Raw genomic sequence first — 17,304 nt, forward strand, 5'->3', positions numbered from 1 at the left:
GTATCGTAATCGTAAACGTTTATTCGTTTATAAATTATCGTTTATTCCTTACCGGTCGTGCAAAATCCAAACCTTACGGATCTAAATTAGTAGCATCACTTATGCGCTCTACCGAAGGCAGTATGTTTGAACAAACCACTCATCATGTTCTCTGGGAGAGTTGTCTCTGACAAGACGAAAGAACTACAATGCTAGACAACCTACGTTGTAAATCTAAAGTCACAATCTACGGTGATCTACAGCAGCGCTACGAACTTCTGTGCCTTCAAGCGTTTTTGTCACAACAAATAATTGGCAACAGTCTAACTGCTAACACAACAAATTCCAATATTAATTTAGCTTTAGCTATTAGTAGTCACATTTATTATTATTAAAGTTTATTTCCGTGGTGCACAGTGCAGTTGGTAAGTTTCAGTTGTAGGTTAACATTTTGAAATTTTCATACCAGTTTATGTTATTATGCACTGGGTTTAAAACATTACATTTTTTATAATAGTTAATTGTTTGTTAGATTTATGTAATGCATTTTTAGGGAAGCATCACGATTTCGTCTACAACTCCTTCAAATAGTAAACCAGAATAAAATAACCCTTGAAGTTTACTTTGAAGTTTTGATTGAAGCGTTATTTTATTCTGGTTTACTGGTCAGTCTGAGAGTAAAAGGTAGGTTAAAGAGAGATAAATGCCTACATTAATATTATACCCTCAGTTATACCCCATCTTCTGTCATCCTAATGATAGACATCCTCTATCTCATTCCCATATCACTGTCCTCTGTCCTATGCCCCTATCGATTTCTCGGGGTACGGAACCCTCAAAAGGGTACCGTACCCAAAGTGTAGACTTCTGAAATTTTCAATTAGGCGATCAATTTTAGCTCTTGTATTAATAGGAAAATACTGATTCCTGGCCACAAAGTCCAGTTATTTTATTGTTTTCAAATAAGTCATATTAAAAAGGAAGAAATCATAAACAAACAGCTTTAATATATCTGTACAACTAATTTATTAAAATATTTACAGCAAAAGCAACCATTACGGCGAATATTGACATTGTCGACGTAACGGCCGAATCCGGTGCATCATCAGGGGTTATAATGTCATTCTCCAGGAAAAAGTTATAAAATTCTTCTTCGTTCTCTTTCACCCAAGCCATGCTGTTGCGCACAGATTGAGCGCTGGATAATGCGGTGGCATACGCGTCTCCCAAGACAGCCTGGTTGGCGAGTAACCAAGCTTCGAACTGAAAAAAATAATAAATGCAAAAAATATTATGTATCTGTCTGTTTGTGAACCGATTTAGCTGGTTGTGGAGATACTTTTTATTCCGAAAAAATGTAGGGTTCCTGCATAATCTGTATCACGAGTTTTCGCACATCGGATTTGCTGGCGTAATCTAGTTTGCTTTAAAAGATGTCGTATAGAAACTGTTACAATAAACAAATTAAACAATAATTAAACGCTATATTGTTATGACTTCAAAAACGTGAGCGGTAAATGTATCATTTAGCTTATTATATTATAAAATGTGTACCAACACCGGTGTCCGATCCTTTATATTAAGTATTTAATGTTATGATGTAAAAATTTCGTTTGTCTCTAACTTTTGAAAAAAAAAATCTCTGGCTCTCATACTAATCTAACCAATACGTCATAAGCAAATCGTTATTACTCCTAAACTATCTGACTTAAAGCATTTATAAGTAAAGGGATTTATTTAAAATCATCGTTTTAGGAAATGGGGGCAAAAGTTATAAGTTTATGAATTTTTTAATTGTTGGTTGTATACTAAACTTAGATTTCATACCAAACTTTAGCTTTTTAATACTACCGTAGCCAAGCATTTTGATGATCATCATCAGTATGTCAGTGAGTGTGTCAGTGACGAAATCGTTGTATTTTAGATATCAATAAAATCTAAGGTATTAGAGCTATTCAATTGAGACTTTGTACTTTCAATCAGTCTATTATAATTGACATCATATCCTGAGAATGTACCGATGTACCAGATAGTTCATCTATCTGGTACATCGGAAATCAACTCTATATGGGTTCAAAAAAAACGACGAAACACTTCGAGAAATGGTAGGCAGTGCACTTGCGCTTAGCTTCGCTCGTCTTACGTGCCCCCAGGTATTAACATGGTGTAGGTTTTAACATGGTTTTAACACATCGGCTACTTCATGCTTTAACCCTAATAACTGAGAATAAGAATAATTTTCAATGTTGACTCTTGTGATTCTAGACCGTAGAACTTAATAGTAAGCTTTGGATAAAAGTTTTCGTTGTTTACCTCGGCCAGTTCCTCTTCGCTTCTCAGTCTAGCTGCAACGTTCGACAGCGGGGCAGCGAGTCCGCTGAAGCTGTTCACAAATTAACGTTAAATTATGTTAACACTAGTTATTTCGAAATAGTTAATAGAATCAGGCGTTACTTTGCGGAAATCCATAGCTTAAAATTTATATAGTATGTTATTATTTTTAGCAATATTCCGCGAAATAAACCTCAACCTGTAAATGAGTGAGTGTACGCGTGCCTATGCGTACACTCACTCATTGAGGTTTATTTCGCGGAATATTGCTGAATTTAATAGTAATTTCTGTTAAATATTATTATTAACTATTATTCTAAATCATGTTTCAAACCTTAAGAAATTGTTAATTACATAAAATGTAGACTGGATCAGGCAGATAATAATGTTAGTCCTAACAAGTACGTAAAAGTTAAGGAAAGTAGATAAAATAATAGTAAATCAAGGGGTTCCTAGGTTATATTTTATAATGTTATATATTAGGTTCTTTACTTACGCAGCCTCTGTGGCGGCCATATTGTTTTTGATAAATTCTAAGACGATTTGTGTATTAACTTCGTTGCCGTTAACAGCACTGGTGAATGCAGCCGTATAATCTTGCGGGCGAATCACGAAGTTATCTTCAACAATATTACTTAAGAATCTGTAATAGAAATATAATTGGGATTTTGAAAAAAAAAAAGTATTGATTTTTTTTATGTATTTTAAAACTTTATTATTAATTATATTGATTTTTAATGCAAAAAACTTAAAAAAAATTTTTTTTTTAATTAATTATAAGTAAACAATTAAAAATTGATAAAATTCAAATAAAAATCACGTGACTGTAAACGCGTCATGATTGGTCGCCATACTTGTGACGTCATAATGTTAAAGCAATTTCATGATAGTACAGTGTTTATGGCTATTATCTTTGACTTGATAAAAATATCTCAAATTTATTAGTGAAAAACGATTTGAAAAGTTTATTTCGACTAACTATGTGTGATAAAGGATTTATAAAAGCAAAATCGGATAATATTCCTGATGTTGATATATTTATGATCACTAATTTTTTTAAAAATGACGTTCGGTTTAATTCTGCTGAAGTTCGAGGTGCTAAGGCATCAAGGTAAGTCTGTTAAAAAATACTATTCTAAATGAAAATAAGTATTTATTCTCTATTAAATATAATTAATAATTATTTCATTAATTGTAGAGCATCACGTGAGAGTTACGGTGATAAAGCTATAGGTTATGATTCGGAGCCCAGGTAAATAAATTAATGACTGAACTATACTTATTCGATTTATACACTTAGATAAATAATAATTAATAACAATATTATTATGAATACTTACATCGAAATGATCTTCACAACAAAAAAAATTTCATTTTGTTTTTGAATAATCTCGGTGCACTGCTTGAAACCATTTCTTTCGACGTTTTTCGTCTTGTGGAACATTTAAAAACATTTTTTCAGGAGTTGTTTTTGTAGTATTTGTACATAATGGTACAAAACAAGAGCGATAACTTTTGAGTTTTGACATTTTTGATTATTTAACAATGCCAACAGAATTTACTAGATAAAAACTCAAAACACTGTACTAATTATTATATCTCTGTATGCTACAATGAGCAAAAACTAACATTGTGACGTCACACGCGCTCGGGTTTATTCGGGAGCTGTCGGCGGATCTTCGGTACTGAATTTAAAATTTAATTTTTATTTTGAAATAACTTTTTAATTATTGCAAAAAAAAATAGTTTTGTTATAAAACTTATATATGATCTTTCCATTTATCACAAAAAAAAAAATTCAAAAACCCAATTCAGCTGCAAACATAATTATCTAGTAAGTATTGCCAAATGCCAATTGACGTATACTTAATTTCATATAGCTTTCGTACTATAAAATGCATGTTTATAAATTTTTCTCTTGAATCAGGCTATTTAAAAACAGGCATACAAGTGTGTTGTGTAGTTTTTAAGTTCCAAGTCGAGAAGATTTTGTTTTATGTAATAAAGCCTTACGTATTTAAAGCAGCAGAATGTGGTGAGCATCCAAAAATCTGAAGGAGCTGAATTTTTTCAGTGTACACATTGTGGCTGTTGTATCTCGACCATAAGAAGTCGAAGTCGCTCTGTGAACCGTCACGTAAGCCATTGCAGTACACCCAGTTGCGACTGTTTGGTGGAACTCTGAAATAATAATTTTCAATATTAGGCGCGGTTTAAGAAACGTATAGAAATAAAGAAACCGCGGAGAAGAGAAGTCGTGGATAAAGGTATGATACTACTGCTAGATATATAGACTGCTAGATATATAGGAGAGAGCGTCCGTGGCCTAATGGGTAGACCTTTGGTTCGCACTCTTAGAGGGTGCAGGTTCGAACCCGGGTGGAGGCGTGTACCTATGAGACATTTTCTGATCTCAAGTACATAATACGGACGCTCGTACGGTGAAGAAAAACATCGTGAGGAAACCCGCACATAGTTGGTCCCAGACGTATTGACTAGTTCTTTCCTCTGGACTAGGCCGACTATGATGCGAGAATGCCGTATGCGCTTGGGCAACCATACGGACATTTAAAAATCTTGTCCCAGGCACTACAGTATTTGAGTGGTTACTTCGCTCTGAAAAAAAAAACTGTATAAATCATCCACAACGGATGTAAAGGCCTAGTTTTTTACTGCTAGATGCTGCTTGCTGGTGGATGCTATTGCTTAAAAAACTTGAGAGGTGTCAAGGGACACCCGAATGGAACGAAGTTATTTTTTATAATTATGTTCAAAAACCTGTATAAGTACATATATATTATACACTCAAAAAATATAAAGAAAACGCCATCTACTGACGCCCAGGAATACTAACAACGCGTCGCTGTACTTTATTCTCAAAAACGTTGACGCACAGGAATACTATCAACGCCCTCTGCCCCTACTATGCAGGTAGTAATCAATAAGTGTCGTTACAACTTTTTCAGGCTAGCCCAAGGCGCAACGCGTGATAAGGAACTACGTTCCAAAAATGTTGGCTGCAGCAGTCCATACCAATTAATGTTAACCAGCACCTACGTGGGAGAGCCATGCTTATTTTATTTATTTATTTAACTCTTTATTGTACACAAGAAAAACATGAACATTCAATTAACATGGAAAGACGACACAAAGGAAATGCTTATTTCTAAAAGAAATCTCTTACAGCAGCCCTACGAAGAGATACAGTGTAAAAGATAGCAGATAGGACGTGCGTGCACAATCAATATTAACTAATTAAACTAAATAAATTATAAATACTTACATCAAAATCAAACTAATTACCTATTTATGCTTCGGCACGAATGGGCCGGCTCGACCCGAGAAATACCACGTTCTCACAGAAAACCGGCGTGAAACAGCGCTTGCGCTGTGTTTCGCCGAGTGAGTGAGTTTACCGGAGGCCCAATCCCCTACCCTGTTCCCTTCCCTACCCTCCCCTATTACCCTATTCCCTCTTAAAAGGCCGGCAACGCACCTGCAGCTCTTCTGATACTGCGAGTGTCCATGGGCGACGGAAGTTGCTTTCCATCAGGTGACCCATTTGCTCGTTTGCCCCCTTATTTCATATAAAAAAGGCTAAGTATAAAATAAAATAATAAAATCAAAATTGATTTATTTCTGAATAGATAATATGAATCAAATACTTTCCGAATGTTGTTGCTACTGGTGCCTACTACTAATCCGGGAAAAACCGGTGCGGTAAGAAACTCGCAATATGTAGTATGAACATTAAACAATGACATAATACTGTAATTTTGTCCTAGATTTCAAGTATAAAATAACATTTTGCCAATCTATCATTTGTGTATGTCCAAGATTTTTTCTGTGCTAATAGGCTTGGTGTTATTATCGCGCGAAAATGCAAAATTAAAAAAAAAAAACATCATGAAATTGTTCGTCAACGCATTCTGATTAAAACCACGATAATACTTACTCAGTATTATCATTGACAAGTGCAAGGAACTGCTGCCTGGCGGCGGTGCGGCAGGCGGCGACGTTCATCTCACACATGAACGGAGCCAGCTGGTACCTCAAGTAAGATCCCATGAAGTCCTCATTATCCACTGGATAATATGTCAAGTCGTTCATCAGAGGTGTAGCCCAACGTACAATTAATTCCTGGAATATTAGAATTCAAACATCTGGAGATTAATCTCAATATTTTGCGAAAGCTTATCACGCGGAAAAGCTTCATTGCGGAGCGAAACAGATATTAAATTTCTTTTGAATTGAGCCGGTACAAGATTAAAAAAGACACTGACAAACAAACATGCATACTTTTGAAATTATCAAGTTGACTCGTATCCGTGAACGCTGTCCAGTTTATCAGAAAAGACGATTAGATAAATAAGTAGCTTTTTTAGCAAAACACTATGCAAGAACACTAACATAATACTATTATATTACTTAACCACCGTTTCTGGTTCAAACATTCACACAGTTAACTGTCAGTTTATTTACTGCTCTCAAAAAGAAACTTACGTCCAAGTAGCCCAACAGAGAGCTAACTGCAAATCTATTCCTGAGCCATTGGAATCCAGTAATGGCTGCGACCCATGGAGCGTAATCCTTCTCATTTTCCAAGTAAGACAAAATGCTCAAAGCCTTCGTGTAACTCATCAAGCCTGATCGTGCAAATTGGAATACGTCGTTAACAATCTAAAATTTTAAATATAAATAAAGTTAATATTCTAATAACAAAAAAAAAACCAACAACTAATTGGTCCATAGTTACCTGGGCTCTGTTGTATTCATGAATCTGACTTGGGTTTACTTTCAACGCGTTTGTTATGATATTCCACGATTCGTCGTCGTAATTCACTCTGTAGAAACCTGGAATGTGGATATGTAAAATTAACGAATAAATACTTATTCTGATTGATTGATAGATAAACGCATACAGAGTAAATTCTTGCTATAAACTTACAAATTCGGACTTCTAATTAGAGGATACAACAGGGGCTAGAGAAATGAAAAAAAAGTACGTGTAATATCTGTAGCTGTCTCCCTTACCTCAAGCCTATACCGCAGAACGCGATAGAGACAACTGCAGAAAATCCAGAAAATCAACGATTCGTTGTCCCCTGATTCCTTCTCCAAAACTTAACCGATTTAAGTACTTTTTTTCATTAAAGATTAAAAAAAGGCTTGAGCTGTGTTTTGCTTTTTTTGTATAATCTAGTCAAATCTGTTTTCTGGACGTTTGAACACAGTGGAAAATCTGGCCATTTTTTTGGGTTTTTCAACGTTCATATCTTATTTAATAATTAAATTATGAAAAAAAAGAAAATATAGGGACATTGTATTAGTGGCCGTAGATATTCAAGAAAAAAATTATAACTCTACTAGCATTATCCAGGGAGGAAACAGGGGACAACGTTTGTATGGAAAAAAGGGCGGTGTGGAATCCTCTTAAGCATTGGTGTGTCATCCCACATCGGACTAGTTTTGAGTAATCGGCATTTTAAGTTTTTTTGGAATAATCTTTATTTTCTGCTTATTTTAAGCAAAAAAATGTTATTGTGCGGTATCATTTTTTTTTTGTTGAAATGCGTAGATTATGATTATGAAAAAAGAAATTAATTTTACATTCGTTTTTAAGAGAAAAAGTATAAAAATGGTTAATGCTATATTGCTATAAGGCTTATTACATATAACATTAATGTCCTATTATACTTATAAAATTACCTCGTCACGCCCACACCGCTGAACCGATTTTTCCGAAATTTGGTATGGAGATACTTTGAGTCCCTGAAAAGGACATAGGATCCTTTTTATTCCGAAAAAATGTACGGTTCCCAGGCATTCAATAAAAAATATTTCTGCTTATACCGCTACATGGATTTCAATGATATTTGGTATGTAGGTACGTTATGTGTCGGGAAAGGACATAGGATACTTTACATCCGGTACGGTACCCGTATGATAAACAAAAATGATTTGCGCCTAAACCGCTGAACCGATTTTGATGAAAATTGGTGTGCACATACTTTGACTCTCGTGAGAGGACATAAGATAATTATTGTCTTGAAAAATGTACGGTTACCGCGTTATAAAGTTTCCTATTTTGCGCCTAAGCCACTGAACAAATTTTGATGAAACTTGGTATGGAGATACTTTGAGTCCCAGAAAAGGCCATAGGGTCCTTTTTATCTCGGAAAAATGTACGGTTCCCAGGCGTTAAATAAAATGATTTCTGTTTATACCGCTACAATGGATTTTGATGATATTTGGTACTGCGAACTGGCCTGGTTTTATTGAGACCGGCCACCGCCACCGAAACCGGTGTGGGAGTTTTTAGGGTTCCGTAGCAAAATGGCAAAAAACGGAACCCTTATAGATTCGTCATGTCTGTCTGTCTATCTGTCTGTCTGTCTATCTGTCCGTCCGTATGTCACAGCCACTTTTCTCCGAAACCATAAGAGCTATACTATTGAAACTTGGTAAGTAGATGTAGTCTGTGAACCGCATTAAGATTTTGATACAAAAATTGAAAAATTATCAAAAATTTTAAGGATTCCCCTATGTACAACTGAAACAATTTTTTTTTGTCTAACCTATTCGTGTGGGGTATCTATGCATAGGTCTTCAAAAATCATATTGAGGTTTCTAATATAATTTCTTTGTAACCTGAATAGTTTGCGAGAGAGACTCTTCCAAAGTGGTAAAATGTGTGTCCCCCCCCCCCCCCCCCCCTCTAACTTCTAAAGTAGGGGCATGATAATTAAAAAAAATATATACTTATGTACATTACTATAAAAACTACCAACGAAAATTGGTTTGAACGAGATCTAGCAAGTAGTTTTTTTTATACGTCACAAATGGTAAACCTTAATTTACCTTTCATTAAATCAACTCAAATATAAAAGTAAATCAAAAACCTTTTTATTTCATAGAAATTAACCTTATTGCTGCTGCGGAACCCTTCTTGGGTGAGTCCAACTCGCACTTGGCCGGTTTTTATTTATTATAATTACCAGCATTGGACATTGGGCATAATTATTGAAATACTCGTTAGTCTAATTTAATTATTAATCTAATTGCAAACTAAAATTAGAATACATTTTATACATATTATTAATTAATTCACTTACGGGTAATTTCAGATGCACAACAATTACTTCATCAATCTGATTAATTTGTAATCTGATTACTCAAACTCAAACTCAAAATTTTTTATTCAGAATAATTTTTTTCAAATATTCTCTGAACGTCGGGGCTACACAGATGCCTACCACCGGTTCGGGAACTAACCCGGCGAGAAGAACCGGCGTAAGAAACTCGCACGGGGCCATCTTTTTCTAAAAAGATGGAAAATTACAAAAAATATATTATAAAATAACAGTGTCATTATGACTAAATAAAATACAACGAGTGTACAATTATTATACATATTATAATGAAACAGCTCTGCAGGGGGCGACCTTATTCCCATGGTGTACTATCATTCATGAAATCAGTAACTTTATAGTACGCTTTGGTACACAAACGTTCTTTAACAACTTTTTTAAATCTATTAATTGAGAGATTTTGAACGATTTCTGGGATCTTATTATAAAGGCGTATACATTGACCTTTAAAAGAATTTTTGACTTTAGTAAGTCTAGTCACCGGAATTTCAAGCTTATGTTTATTACGAGTATTTCTCCCATGGGTATCACACTTTTTCGTGAATTGATATATATTATTTTTAACATATAATACATTTGATAGGACATATTGAGAAGCAACAGTTAAGATTCCAGTTTCCTTAAATTTTTCTCTAAGTGAAGTATTACGGGCCAACTTGTAGATTGCCCGCACAGCTCGCTTCTGCAGCACAAAAATTGTATTTATATCTGCAGCATTGCCCCACAGCAAAATGCCGTAGGACATAATACTATGAAAGTAACTAAAATACACTAGACGTGCTGTTGTTTCATCTGAAAATTGTCTAATCTTACTTACTGCATATGCTGCTGAACTGAGTCTGTCGGCCAACCCAGCAATATGAGGGCCCCACTGAAGCTTGGAGTCTAGTGTAATACCTAAAAATACAGCTGTATCCACTAGCTCCATAACATCACCATTTAAAAGCACATTGGTTTCCGTTTGCCTTACATTGGGCAATTTGAATTTAATATATTTTGTTTTTTTACTATTAAGTAAAAGATTATTAACACTAAACCAATGTACAATCTTTGAGAGAGCATTATTTACTTCGTCATAACACGCATTAAGCCGTTTGATATTGAATGTAAGAGATGTATCATCAGCAAATAATACTATCCCATGTTTATCTTTAATTAAGAATGGCAGGTCATTTATATAAATAAGAAACAAGAAGGGTCCTAATATAGACCCCTGTGGGACCCCCATTTCAATTTTTGCACCAGCAGATTTTTTACCATTTATCTCAACCCTCTGAGTTCTATTTGACAAGTACGATTTTAGGAGGGCGAGTGCTGTGCCTTTTATGCCATAGTGACAGAGTTTCCTGACCAATGTTTTGTGTTGCACGCAATCAAAGGCCTTTGAGAGATCGCAAAAAACTCCTAGAGCATCCTGCGACGTCTCCCAGGCATTAAAAATACTACTGATCAATTCAACGCCTGCGTCTGTAGTAGACCGTCCCTTTGTAAATCCAAATTGTTTATTATGTAAAATATTATTTATATTAAAGTGCGTTAGTAATTGATTCAGTATTATCTTTTCATAAATTTTACTCAATGTCGGTAAAATAGATATAGGTCGGAAATTAGACGGGTCCAACTTACTACCAGATTTAAAAAGAGGTAAAACTTTACTGTGTTTCATTAGATCAGGAAATACGCCACTTTTTATACAATCATTAAATATAGTCGCTAAGTAGGGCGCGATAACATCGATTATAGATTTAATAACTTTCATTGATAGGCCCCACAAATCAGTAGTGTTCTTAATATTTAGTAAATTGAAAGTTTTTAAAATGTCTTCAGGACCTACTTCTTTAAATCTGAAGTCGATATCACATTCATTTACATTTTCTTTAAGTAACAATATAGCATCATCAGGAGAGTCCTTTAGGTTACTTGTAATTGAAACTGGAATGTCAGCGAAAAATTTCTCAAAAGCAGTCGCAACATCATTGTCGGAAGTTATATTTTTGTTATCTATATTTAATTTGAAATCTGAGTTGTGACTGGCGACTCTTCCAGTTTCACTTGCTATTATTTGCCACGTTGTCTTTACTTTATTTTTTGAATTCTTAATTTTATTTCTAATGTGAATAGATTTGGCAGCCCTGCAGACTTGCTTAAATATTTTTGAATATAATCTTACATAGTTTATAAAGTGTTCACTTTGATTTATAGTTCTTTCATTATAAAGGTCATATAGTTTTAATCTGCTTTTCATAATACCTGGTGTAGCCCATTCACTAAATTTACTCTTATTGTTTTTTCCAACTGTCTTAGAGGTGAAGGTAGTATCAAAATGGTTTTTAATTAATTTGAAAAGATTACCAAATGTCATATCTGGACTACTATGATATTCTAAATTTCCAATCTTAGATATAATTTCACCCCTAAACTTCTCAATACGTTTATCATTAATTGGAATACAAGTACTTTTGTTTTTACATACTTTTTTGAAATTCTTGTTCATTAAAATTACTAATTACTTGCCCAAATCTGCACGTGATAAACTAATTATTTCTACATTAACTAAATTTAATCAAAATCGGTTCAGCAGTTTAAACGCAAATTAATAAAGTTTATTGCGTGAAAATCGAACATTTTGCATGATAAAAAATATTATCCTATGTCCTTCTCCAAAACCTTACGTAATATCATCTACGAGTACATGTACTCTATATCGATATCATAAGCCAAATTCATTTTTGTTGACTGCGCGGGAACTGTACATTTTCCGGGAAAAAAGTATCTAATGTCATTTTAATTGATTAAAAGTATCTGCATACAAAATTTTATCAAAATCGGTTCAGCGGTTTAAGCGCAAATCATTTTAGAAACATAGTACATAAATGCTATATACAAAACCTCACTTACAGGAATAAGCATTAACCATTTTTGTACTCTAGAATATGCTACAGTTGGTTTTCAAAAAAATTGATTTCACTGTCTTAAACCTTATGTTATAAGGAACAAAACTGCATTATTAACTCAAAATCCGATTTTATGTGGAATGAAACACTAATGCTTAACAGCAGCCAATTATTCTTTGAATTCCATCCCAAAGAATGAAGGCTTCTATACCAGGAATTATTTCACGCGAGTAGAGCTGAAGAAATATGCTAGATATTTACATACCTGTCTGCTGTTTATTGAATATAACCCAATCGTTGCTTGACAAGGGAGTTTCGACGACGAGTACTTCAGTGCTCATGATATGTGTTGGCTTCGTGTTGGTGAAGTCCGGATTGCTCGCAGTCGTGAACGTAAGTGGTACTATATACGTCGTATTCAAGTTTGATACTCCCATGTTAATATTGAATCGAGACTGAAAGTCGAAATTCAGTTGAATAAAAATGAAGTTGTTCGCCAGACTATTGAAGAAATATTTTAATAGAAAATATACATATTTAAATAAATAAATTACTTAGTAGAATCCTAAAGCTTTTGCCCAGTTAAAAGGCGCGAAATTTTACTTTGACTTGTTTTTTGCATTTATCTCCATAAATATTAATTTGCAATGAAAATAATAATAATTTAAAATGTAGAAAATTAAATTGAGTATCAGTTTATTCAAATAACGTAGTTATTAAAATAGATAATAGTTAACAGCAATCTTATAACTGAAAAAAAAACTGAGGTACCTGAGTAATAACAATTTGATTATTTGCCCGATTTACGTTGACATTCAATACTGGATGTCCAGCATGCTCGGACCAGCTTCGGCAGTATTCAATAAAGTCGAAGGCTCCATAAGCATCCAGAGCTTGTGCCTGAGTAGCTGCCAATTGGAGAGATTCAAACAGATCTATAGGACGAGCAACGCTATAGGCCCTTAAAAAAACAAACCGTTTTGTTAAACTTTCGTACATCAATTTAGGGATAACTGTAGGAAATTTAATGTAACAAAAACAATGTGTAACAAAACTAAGTGATAACACTTTAGTGTATGAGTCCCCTGTTTTGAGTTCACTATGAAAGTAGCAGCGCTGAAAGAGTAACTTTTTTTCACCTTTGTATTGTAATTCATCAGTGCTGCTACAGCAATTAACTCTATGCATGGGACACATGCACATCCAAAAGTATTTTTTTAAATATTATCACTCAGATTTGTTACACCTCGTAATAAAGTACACATAATTACCTATTTGTCAGATAATACTGGAGTCCTTGTCTATGAACAGAAGAACCTAGGAGGTGCTCAGTCATTCTTATGAAAGCGGCTCCCTTATTGTAAGTGATGAGCGAAAACATATTAGCCCTTACTGACGCCGGAGTAGTCAGTTGGGGGTAAGTAAGGGGTAGGGGAGAGTTAGCGGAGTCTGTCAAAAGCGCCGTGTGCATTTGCTCAGTTATAAAGCGTGTCTGAAATCCCATGTAGTCCTCCACCTAAAATGTTTAATCTACATTTAAAGACCCTTTATCATAATATCATAAATAAATAATTATTATTTGTATCGGAAACAAACGATAGTTAGTAGTGAAGTTAAATATCTAAAATTTGTACAAAACATAATAATGGTTTCAATGAATTCACATACCCAATCCGTAAGGAAATATTGATAGTATCTAGCAAAGCCTTCATTGAGCCAGAGATTGTCCCAATATTCGCATGTGACCAGATTTCCGAACCACATGTGAGCAATTTCGTGCGAGAGGATATACGCAATCAGTTGTTTGAAAAAGTCGTTTGTATGATTCGGATCATACATTAGATACGCTTCCCTGAGAAGAAAAAATTTTTTAAATACATTGCAAAGCGCCTTTTTCTATAAAACACCCAAAAAATCTTACCTGTAAACCATGAGACCCCAATTTTCCATGGCACCTGCAGAAAAATCTGGAATGGCAGCGTGAGTCATCTTCAAATTTTCGTCCATACCATAGAAGTCGATACCAGTGTGTTCGCCCATTTGGGAGGTAAGCTTTTGTGCGACGTCGAAGGCATATTCAGCTTGGTTAGAAGAGATCGCTGCTGGCCTTGCGATCACTTCAAACTTCAGTTGTTGGTTTTCTAGAATGGATACCGATTCATATTCGGTAACAATAAGTGCCAGAAGATAGGTAGACATGATTGGCGTGCGGGAGAATACATCAACTTCGTATCCGCTACATAAAATAAAAATGGTAAATATTACTAGATATTTTTACAGAAGTACAGTTTATATTTCAGAAACAATTCAACTTACGCTTCTGTTGCATTGGTTGTTTGTGAGAGTCTTGTACAGAACCAGCTTCTATAATTTGATGGTCTAGTGACAGTGAAAGCAAAAGTGGCCTTAAAACTTGGCTCGTCGTAGCAAGGAAAAGCATATCTAGCGCCTGTTGCTTGGAAATGTGTGGTTGCCATCCAGCTGTAATTAATAGTAATGTATCATTAAATTATTGTTATGTCATAAAAAATCATATAATTTTAGAATTATTCATGTCGCTTCCAATTCTAAATTATTTACCTCACTTCATCGGTTGGACTGTTCCTAAACCAACTTCGATATAGGCCATTCATTTCTGTTCGCAAACTCGCTCCAAAACTAATGCTGAGTACATATGTGATTGGGGTAGCAGCGTTATATTGCAAAACATCATTAGTTAGGCGCACTTGCAAAAAATCCGATACAGGAACCACCTCGTATGTCGTTGCCAATGTGGTAGTACCTTGTTGTAACGTCAAAGAAGTAATATCGTAGTACTGAGCATGTAAAACTATTTCACTTACATTAGCTTGATTTGCTACCAACTGTATATTGACAGTTCCAGTAAAAGACAACTGCTGTATGTTTATATTTAAGGCAACGTCATAATGAACGGGCTTCGTAGTTGTCGGTAGTCGCCAGTCGCTTGGGTCTTCACTTCTTACATTAGTTATGACTGAGTCTATGCCTTCAAATATCTGACCCTGTAGCTTCTCATCTATGAATATAGTGTTTCTTGTTACCGGTGTTGGTGTTGCAGCCACATTGTAAATTACGATTGCGAGTAGAGTTAATATTTTTAGCGCCATCTGAAACGATTATTGAACGTTTAACGTGGTAACGTCTACGTATCTTAATACCACGGATTACATCTATTAGCATACAGTGAAAATTATTTTGGCAACAAAAGATACACCATGTGATATAGTTGTATTATCTACATCTGGCTATGCATACCCAGTGATGGATTAAAGCTATTTTAGTAAAGTATCTAAGTTATTCTTTAGAAAATTTTTAGTATTTAATGAGATGATGTCATTTACATGCTTTAAGCACGCCTGCTTTTTAACACTTTACGTGAACTTTTAAAATGTGGACTTAAAACTTCTTAAGTTTTAGTCCACATTTTCAATTTGATCCTTCTAATAATTTCGCGTGGAAAAATATGATTGTACTATTGTCAAGTATAAGCCAGTATCTTGTGCAAGATATAATAATTTAATATGAATTATATATTATCTGATAAACCTATCAGTTAACGATAAAACAAAATATTTTATATATTGTGATTAGAGTTTTTAAAACACTTCACATGCAACTTATAGTTAAGAAAAATAGTTTAATCAATAATTAATACAATATTGGTTTTTTTATAATTCTTTCGCGTACAAAGGTTTATAGTTTACAACTTAATCTACTTTAAGTCCATTACGCCTCTGAAGTTTTTTTACCACTTTAACAATATTGGGTGCCCTGAAGGGTGGAAAGGGGTCACTCAAGCTGGGTGGAGTTTCAAGGATGTTAAGAGATCGTTCTGTGGCGAATCTACCAGCTGCCAACCAGTAGAATCGCCAGACAAAATATGTCCTCCATAAGGTTTCCATGTGTGCCAGGGGTAGTTATCGAGAGGGACAAGGCCTGTTAATTCCACCGACCTGTCTGCTAGATACATTGGCTTAATACGCTACTAATTTTACTCGTAGATGTCACTTGGTACAAACTACAAAGCTACAGTTAAATACTAAAACCGGTCAAGTGCGTGTCGGGCCACGCGCAATATAGGATTACATAGTACCGCTAGTTTTTGATAATTTTTGTATAGTCAATGAATATACATATAAAACGTGTTTTACACTGCTAACAACATCATCTCAGTTACGTTCAAAGGAATTTTAACAAAAAATTCCTTGAATACTTCGACGAATACATTTTTTTTAGTTGATCGATTATTGTCTATTGCTCAATAATTTATGAAGTCTTCCTAGCCATAATAATTAATTGTATCCCGTAATTTTTTTTACATTTCCAGAAGCACCCGCTTAGCTGGTAGAAGGGGAGGACACTGGACTCTAACGATTTTTTTCTTTATTTACTTTTTTACCCACTTTAGTCCGAACGTGAAATTGGATACTTCAACATTGCAGCATTGTACTCTTTAATAGTAATGTAGGAATTTACATTGATACATACTAAAGAGTACCTTGGCTTATTTTTATGAATTAGCTAACTATAGCACGTAATATACTCGTACTAAAACGCTTACCCTTAACCGATGTCGCAAATCTGCTCTCGGGCGTTTCGGCTGGCTCACTGCAATTTGTTTTTATTTTCCCCCTGTTTGTTACCGATATCTTAATCATAATTATCTCTTATCAAAATTATCGATAAATAATTTAATTATTTTATGTCATTGTTTACAGATACATGTACAAATAGGTGTTTCCTTTTTATAAGTGATATTCAACTAGCTTTTAAAAGCTACACCTAAGAGAAATTAAGTTTCTTTTCCACTCTCATCTACCACTGTACCTTTTTTTAAGAGCCTATGCTGTTCCAACAGTGGGCAAAGGCCTCCCCCAAGGTTTTCCACTTCTCTCGATCTAACGCCAGCGTAGGCCAACCTGGCTCGT

At 34.6% G+C, this 17,304-nt stretch overlaps 1 protein-coding gene across 1 annotated transcript in view; it reads right to left on the reverse strand.

The window, feature by feature from the left end:
* The window catches only part of LOC121727125 (membrane alanyl aminopeptidase-like), a 33,480-nt gene extending 16,505 nt beyond the window's left edge, over positions 1-16,975 (reverse strand). Inside the window, exons 1-16 of the mRNA XM_042114803.1 lie at positions 16,938-16,975; positions 14,936-15,483; positions 14,672-14,836; positions 14,277-14,591; positions 14,024-14,207; positions 13,627-13,871; positions 13,127-13,316; positions 12,621-12,810; positions 7,067-7,164; positions 6,814-6,990; positions 6,266-6,450; positions 4,324-4,491; positions 2,807-2,953; positions 2,293-2,362; positions 1,021-1,242; positions 643-650 (exon numbers count right to left, since the gene is read on the reverse strand). Coding sequence (XP_041970737.1) covers positions 643-650; positions 1,021-1,242; positions 2,293-2,362; positions 2,807-2,953; positions 4,324-4,491; positions 6,266-6,450; positions 6,814-6,990; positions 7,067-7,164; positions 12,621-12,810; positions 13,127-13,316; positions 13,627-13,871; positions 14,024-14,207; positions 14,277-14,591; positions 14,672-14,836; positions 14,936-15,483 — 2,912 coding nt within the window. The 5' untranslated portion in view covers positions 16,938-16,975. The remainder of the gene's footprint in view (positions 1-642; positions 651-1,020; positions 1,243-2,292; positions 2,363-2,806; positions 2,954-4,323; positions 4,492-6,265; positions 6,451-6,813; positions 6,991-7,066; positions 7,165-12,620; positions 12,811-13,126; positions 13,317-13,626; positions 13,872-14,023; positions 14,208-14,276; positions 14,592-14,671; positions 14,837-14,935; positions 15,484-16,937) is intronic.
* Positions 16,976-17,304: the final 329 nt, after the last annotated feature.

The sequence above is a fragment of the Aricia agestis genome, chromosome 5 (genome assembly GCF_905147365.1).
Source record: "Aricia agestis chromosome 5, ilAriAges1.1, whole genome shotgun sequence".
In the NCBI taxonomy this organism is placed as follows: domain Eukaryota; kingdom Metazoa; phylum Arthropoda; class Insecta; order Lepidoptera; family Lycaenidae; genus Aricia; species Aricia agestis.